The 8,063-nt window shown below is 29.2% G+C and overlaps 1 protein-coding gene across 5 annotated transcripts; it reads right to left on the bottom strand.

The window, feature by feature from the left end:
• Positions 1 to 676: 676 nt before the first annotated feature.
• Positions 677 to 4,660, bottom strand: LOC112691020 (sulfhydryl oxidase 2). 5 transcript variants are annotated; one of them, XM_025565129.1, is made up of 3 exons: positions 4,152 to 4,660; positions 3,595 to 3,880; positions 677 to 2,330 (listed from the first exon to the last, which is right to left on the bottom strand). In XM_025565129.1, exons 2-3 carry the CDS (start codon positions 3,842 to 3,844, stop codon positions 763 to 765), a joined length of 1,818 nt encoding a protein of 605 aa, XP_025420914.1. In that variant the 5' UTR covers positions 3,845 to 3,880; positions 4,152 to 4,660; the 3' UTR covers positions 677 to 762. The 5 variants fall into 5 exon arrangements, with proteins under 5 accessions (XP_025420914.1, XP_025420915.1, XP_025420916.1 ...); XM_025565130.1 differs by lacking the exon at positions 4,152 to 4,660 and adding an exon at positions 3,951 to 4,128 and having other exon boundaries at positions 3,595 to 3,884; XM_025565131.1 differs by lacking the exon at positions 4,152 to 4,660 and adding an exon at positions 3,957 to 4,128 and having other exon boundaries at positions 3,595 to 3,884.
• Between the last annotated feature and the right edge of the window lie 3,403 nt (positions 4,661 to 8,063).

Genomic DNA, 8,063 nt, shown 5'->3' with positions numbered 1-8,063 from the left:
CGTTCTTAATTGTCTCTCTTTCATGGATATTATTGCTAGTTTTTCTTTTATTTTTTTTTTTTTTTGTATAGGAAAAATTGTAACAAAAAACTAAAAAAAAATTTTTATGTGCCATATTTATCAAATTTATAATCAGAGTTGCTGCATCAAACTTTTTGGGTGGAAATATTACTCGACATTTTAATCATTGAAAAATAAAACCAAGGAACTATGTTTTCATTGTTGTTACCAATATTCTTATAGGAAATGATACTGACTTATGTAATTTTTGAATATTTTGTCAACTTTTATTATCGAAATAAGAGTTCTAAATAAATGCCAAAAGTACCTAGCACTTAACATAGTATTGTAAAAATATTTCATATTGTAGTAACACTCAAGCCAACAATTTTACACTTTTACATTATTACAAAAGCTATTTTTTAATTTTTATTATAAATTGAAAATATTTGTTTTCAATATTATAAATACATTTCTTAGATGAAATTTTTAAAAATAAAAAGCTTCAAAATAATATAAACTCTTTTTAAATGTAGTTTTATTCATAAATAAATGATTATTTAACAATTTTAAGTTTTTCAGTATATGTATAGGATACACATTTTATAAATAAACATATCATTCCTAATAAAAGGATTTAAACAACCATAATAATATAATACAATAGTCTTTCAATAAAATTATTCTTAACTCGTTATACCTTATAAAAATACATTTTTTCAATCAAATATTATAAAATAAATATTTAAGTAAAAACTACATTCAAACTTTACTTAATACAAAGTAGAAGTACTTATTTTTTTTACATCGTTTCTTAATTACCAATACATAAAACAATATCATTAACACACTACATGACAAAATGTATGAAATCATACAAGTACTAACATCAATTTTCCATTCTTCTTTGTCAAATATATCATTAAAGTTACTTTCTTCAATAGTTTGTTGAGCTGATAGCATATTTTGAGGTTTAATAACATTAGAAGCCTGTTTATTACTTACAGTAGAATACATTTTTTTCAAAAACGCAAGTACTTCAGATTTATTCCATTCATTAGTCACATTATTACGACATGTTTCACAGTGTCGTTTAATTGGAAATAATACTTTTGGAAACATTGGATCTTCAGTGACATCGCCAGCAAGCCTTTGATTTACTTGATTATGAGCTGACCAAAGCCATAAAACTGCATCATCGAATGACGAAACATTGTTTTTTATAGTAGTAACCATACCCATAAAATGTTCAGAGCAGTCGGTACACCCAAAGAAATGTTTAACATAGCCAGCAATGGTTTCCAAAACCTGGATACCGTTAAATGTATCCAAGTTCTTCATAGATGCTTGTACAGTAAGTGTATGAAACAGAGTCCACAAACCACAAGGATATTGTCTAAACATTGCGTTGCTACCTTGGCATCCAATCCATTTATGTTTAGTCACATATGGGCTTATTAAAAATTCATATTTATTAACATATTCTCCAAGGTTCTCTCCAGACACTGTTTTTTTATCGCGTATGCTATCCAACAATAAATTTATGAATTTTTTACCTCTTATATTTGTAGGAAAGCATTCGCTAAGAAGCTCTAAATAGCCAATTAACGATTCTAATGCCTCACCAGAAATAATACTACGAGATGTTATTTCATGATCCAAAGAATACTTCAGTGTAGCTTCTAAATCTGACAAATATACTATATTATATTCCAATAGAACTTTTTCATTTTTGAATATCATATTATACAATTTAGTTGTAATATCAATTATATTAAATGGAGTTATGTGCTCAGCCTCTAGATTTTTGTTGATAGATTCAATATAAAAAGATTTATTATTATTATTCACTAAAAGTTGAAAGTGATTATAACTGTCTACTTTATAAAGACTTGGATATATTTTTGAATCCAATAGGTCTACTAATTTTGTGTTAGAGTTTAAAGCATATATTATTTTAACATTTTTGACACGACAAAAATCAATTATAAGCTCCTGAGCTAACCTGTTGTTTGTTGTACTTTCAATTATTACAAATGTCAACAAATTATTTGAATCTAGAACTATATTGTCCTTATCATATGGTTGTATATCACACAAAGATGATAGATTTCCATTCCTTTGAGTCTCACTAAGCTTTTCTATAAGATTATTTTTCATTAATTCTGGATTATTATATGCAACAAAATTTACTCCAATATTAGTCGGATCTGGATGGGGTTCAAAATATCGTACAGTTGGATACCCCATTATTTCATAGTCTCGACAAGTTTGACTGTTTAATTGATTTGAACAATCAATTACACCAACTTTTACATAATTGTTCCACCCTGAAAATAGTAAATTATATTATTACTAATTATATAATGTATAGTTTTGTAACTGAAAATAATTAAAGAAAAAAAGTAAGATTCACACCTAACAAACAGAAATTTACTATTTAAGTAAAATTATGTTTTTTTAATAAACCATACATTTATTATTAAATGTATGGTTTAAACTTAAAAATAACTTTGAATAATTACAATTTATTCTGTTTAATTTACCTACTTATTACAGTAATAAATAAAATATAAAATTATAAATAAATCATATTTTTGGACTATATTTTTATTTTTTTTATTTTTTATTTGACACTAATATGTCTTCTTAGAGTAAAATTGTTTTAAATTTTTCTCTCCTTCTTTATAGATCTTTTAAAATTTTAAAGGAAAAAATTTAAACTATTCTTGTACTTAGGATAACCCCAACTACATTTTTTTTTAAATACTACATTATCATAAAATAAAATAAAAAAAAAACAACAGAATTAAAAAAAAAAAATTATTTTATATTTTAAACAACTCTTCATGATATAAATTCATTATTTGGTTAAATGTTTGAAAGAAGTGTAGTGGTTAATGGTATGAAGAAACAAAAAAAAGTTATAGAACATTTAATTTGATAAAAATTTGAATTTACTACTATGCAAGAATTTAAATACTGCTTCTATCAACCAGTATATAGGAAAATATGCATCATTCTTAAACAAAAAAAATTGATCGAAACCAAATATAATAGTTTAATTCATAGTGTACGACAAGTACAACTACATACTTTTAAGATTTTAATGAAATTATTAGTATTTATTTTATTTAATTTATCTTCAAACATCAATGACTCAATAAATAATATGTTTAGATAAAATAAGTGGAGATAATATAATAATAGAGAAATAAATCAGTATTATTTACTAAAATTGTTATTAAGTTGGCATGTGGTGTATGTACATTACGTTATTAGTTTTATCTATGCATAAAGATTAAAATTTACTTACAATATTGTTATATTATTTTTAATAAAATGATTGAAAAATATATAGAGCATCAATGATTTTAAGATTATTAAAATGTATATGTTTTATTAAAGATAAAAAAAAAAAGTGCAGTCATTTTGACCATAGCACGACTAACGCCTAGTTGATTGTGTTATAGCAACTAATAGTATGGTAAAAATGGTTTTCATTCATTTTACACAAATACTTGTGGTGTTTAAATACTATACATATAGCTTATAAGATATTAATGAAATTATAATACAATTATAGAATATTACCATATACTTGGAGACCAAATTCTTTCCATATGCCAGAGAACCTTATACAATGTCCACAATAGGCATTGTAAAACTCGATCAGGTAAGACGTATTTCCTTGCAAGACTTTCTCATTGAAATTAGAGCTATCCAATATTTCCATCAGATCAGTGTCCTCGTACAAGCCAATGCGAGTGCCACGAGCAGATAAAACGTTGTATATCACAGCGAATAAAAACATCGTAGCCAATCGACTTATGGGAGCCATCATCGTAACGGTGAGTTGTTGAAAGACTTTAGTGCTGATCTACCTTTGTACGGATAAGAGAATAATAGTTTAAACATCAATACAAACAAGTTTACATAAGCACACACACACACACACATAGACAAATCCCTGCGACCGAAAAGGATATCACTGGTGTTGGGGGTGTATACGAAATCAGGAGCTCATTGAATGTGATCCTAACACGGCCAATCGGAATCATCGCGACCGTGCAGGGGGACGACTCGGTGCTGAACCGAAGTAGAGAATAAATAAAAAAAAAACACACAAACACACACAACCGTGCACGTACCTGTAGTAGTAGTAGTGTGATACGCAATCACCTGTCACCCGTGTACCGCGTACTCGGCCGGCTGTTGTTGATATTGGTCTCGTAGTGTGTTTGATTTATCGGTCGGAAACGGGATGAGAATGACGCGCGCGCCAACGAGGCCGCCCGAACATCAACGGCCCAACCGGCTCATACGTCACGGGACGAGGGGGAAAACGACTGACGGCCGCGGACTGTGGCCGCCGATGAAACAAACAACTGCACGTGACCGAACCGCAGAGCCGAGCGTTGCGCGACCAACTTCGACGACGACAACGATATTATCTTTCGCCGAAACGTTATCAGAGCAGCCCTTCGGACGGGGTTAGAAAAGGAGGGGGTGGTTAGTCCGATAGCGGTTTAATCTGTTTCCCGGTAATGTTTCGCAATCGCTTATCTGTCCCGTCCGTTAGGGTTGTAACCGTAACATCGAGACAAAGAATAAACTAAAATTTATAAAAAATACAAATATAAAATATAAAATACAAATAAATGAAGAATACAAGAATAAGTTTATTCTTTATCTCGATAAGCCGTGATAACCGGTAGACCGCGATCGCGTTACCACAACGACAAAACTATACTTTGCCGTCGAGATAATATTATCTCCATAAACATTTGCGTTATCGCACGTGCGCTCGTCTGCCACTTGATGGATTCGATAGCGGTCTTCACCAATGGGTAATGGTGGAGTGTTTCGCGGGGATGGTGCCATATCATCGTCTAGCGGTATTCAGTGCTCGGAGTTTTAGTCCACAGACGTGCGCAAGGATTTGCCTGGATGTAACCGAAATGTTTGTAAATGGGGCCCTAAAATTGTACTCTAAAAGTAAAGGATCCGTGATTTAACTGAAATAAGCTCATATTAAACGTAATCCAATTCAATAGTTTAACCCTCCACGAAATATCGGAAAAAACGTAATAAAAATATGAACAGACCTATACATTTAACAGTTATCTCAAAGTTTCCCATAAAACTTGTAAATAAAATATATAAATATACATATATGCCGGAACAGCACGAGGGGGTGGGCAATAGGGGCAGTTGCCCAGGACCCCACACCTTAAATTATAATTAAGGTCCTGTGGTTCTGATTTAACTGAACTTAAAATATTTTATTAGTATAAATTATAAGACCCAACATTTATTTTGTCCAAGGCCTCGCAAACTGTAGCACCGTCACTCCTTATATGTATTATATAATGATTAATAAAGCATGCTATTTATCAACATTTTACATTGTTACTACTCTCCCCGCGAATTTTTTTCCCACGTTCGCCCGGATTGAAATATATTTCAAACCATGCTGTCCTAAATGTACGTCATTTGCATTTAATTTTCAATTGCCCATCCGGTGGTCTGCGATGTTTTATTTATGTCGGGATCGCTTTAAAATATCTAAAACCTTTCTACGCGTACAATAAAACAGTAACATAACAATGCCCACGGTCCAAAGCATAATATAGTTGCTGTATAATTGTTTATGTATAGTAAATTGAATACGATAAAATACATTGTATTGTGAACACCAGTGACGTGGTGAACTTAATTTACTAGTTAGGTATATTAATTTATATTATATAATTGATAAAACTAATTGACTATTTTTGAAAATAAATATATTTATTTATGCAAATAACAATGCTTTTTTTAACATTTAAAAATTAAAAACTGTAAAACTTGTTTTATATACGCTAACAATAATTAACTCAATACAATCGAAATAGCGTAATACATTTAAATTCCAAGTACATATAACGAGTTAGAATGATAGGATAAGCTATACCTAATAATTCAATTTTCGAACTTCAACAATAATTTTTGCTAATTTATTGAAACCATTTAAGCAACAATATCAGTTTTAAACGATATCGAATGGCATCATACAATTTTTTTTTATTGGACGATTTTTTTGATGGTTTTGATAATCTAATCATATACCTAATCGCCCGAATTCAATTTCTTTTATTTCCAATACACGTTTGTACAACATTTTTTAATTATTGATTTAATATGGTATACACATAGCGTATATTATAAAATCAATGTTCTAACCGTATTTTTTATAGTCCACTATCACAAATAATACCTATAATTAAATATACCCGGAATCCCGTTAACCGGAATACCTTATCTGTACTTACGACATGCATTGCATAGTCACACAAGTGATACATAATACAGCACAAAAAAATGTATATTATACATATAAGTATATAAATACTGTTTACGGAACATTCGACATCGACAGCTGCAGTTATAAACGCCAAGCTGAAAAAATTTAATAGAAATTACGTGCAGTATTACGTCTTAATGGTATGATGCGCGTTGAATGATACAAAAAGTTTCTAACCGCACAAAAATGTAAGGCTCGGGAGTCGTTTTATTCGTACCTAAATCATTGTGGTTTTCGAATCGCACCTGGACATTCGACTATATTGTGGCAAAAAAATTAACATGATAGAAAACAAAAATGTAAACATTTAATCTGACAAGAAATTATTGTGCGTGAACGTGTGTCCAATCATTAATAAACATCGAGGTATTTTTAAAAGGTACATTACACAACATGTTTAGACCGTTGTACCTTTACAGTTTTATATAAATATTATGTCAAGACTGTTAGGTTGAAGCACTCAGTAATGAACGTGTAAAAAAATAATTATTATTTGGTTAAATATTAATGTGCGTCGACGATTAATTAATACGGAAACAATATGAAGAAAAAAAATGAGGTAGTCATTTCGAGGAAAAAAGCAAATATTTTTTTTTGTAAAATAATGCACATAGCAATCCGTGACTCTTGGTCGTATAATAATATGAAATGTAATAATATAATTAATAGAAACCAGTTTAATAACTAATAGTTATTTATAAACACATACTTCGTGTTTTGTCGAGCTTTGTTTTTATGAAAACTCGACAACTCAAATATAATCATTATAACGCAAACTATGTACAAGCAATATACGATCTATGACATGTATAACATTACAACGTAAATCATTTTAAGTCAACAGTAGTTAGTGATTATCATTCAAGTTATATAACAATAATTATTAACTATAGATAGCATTTAAAAAACAATTAAAGCTTAAGGAGTTTATACTATTAATGAGTTAGTTGTTGGATACATAATAATAATTATAGTTACTAAGCAATTTTATCATATATTTTATACTATTAGCCATTACAGTTGGTCGCATGTTTGTAAGTTATTTCATATATATAATGAATAACTTGTATGCAAGGACGGGTTTAAGGAAATGGCTAAAGAGGCATTAGCCGGGGGAGGGGAGTCCTTGGAACTAAGCTAAATATTTTACAAAGCCAAGTATTATAATATATTGATATATTAATAATTATTATAAAATATCGTCAATCGTCATTGATGAATATGATATATATATATAATTATATGTGTATACCTATATTTTTAAAATAGTTTCAGATTAAAATTGATACCAATAATGTAACTAATTCAAAATTAGTCACTATTGTAAAAAAAATAACTTACTTATAAGTTAATTGTATTAATACGTACAAACGTATTTGTAAAATACGTCACCAATTCTATGTATCAATTATCCGTAAATGTTTTTTATACCACTATAGTTATGGAATAAAAAAAAACTTGGAAATTGTATTCATAAATTAAATATAATTATTGATTTTCAACGAATGCATTTTTAGATGTTTTACGCAGGGACATTTATTTATAAAACATAATTTTTTAGCAAAAATATCAACAGGTTATGTGATAATTTGTACAAAAATTGTACATATTATACGATGGAACAATTATGTCCGTTATGTGTGACCTGTGAATAATGTGTAAACATAACCGTATTCTTTTCAGCAGGTCGATCACAAGACAAATATACAGGCATGTA

The sequence above is a fragment of the Sipha flava genome, unplaced genomic scaffold (assembly GCF_003268045.1).
Source record: "Sipha flava isolate LNK unplaced genomic scaffold, YSA_version1 549_pilon_pilon, whole genome shotgun sequence".
In the NCBI taxonomy this organism is placed as follows: Eukaryota; Metazoa; Arthropoda; class Insecta; order Hemiptera; family Aphididae; genus Sipha; species Sipha flava.
This window is presented reverse-complemented; position numbering and strand designations above follow the sequence as displayed.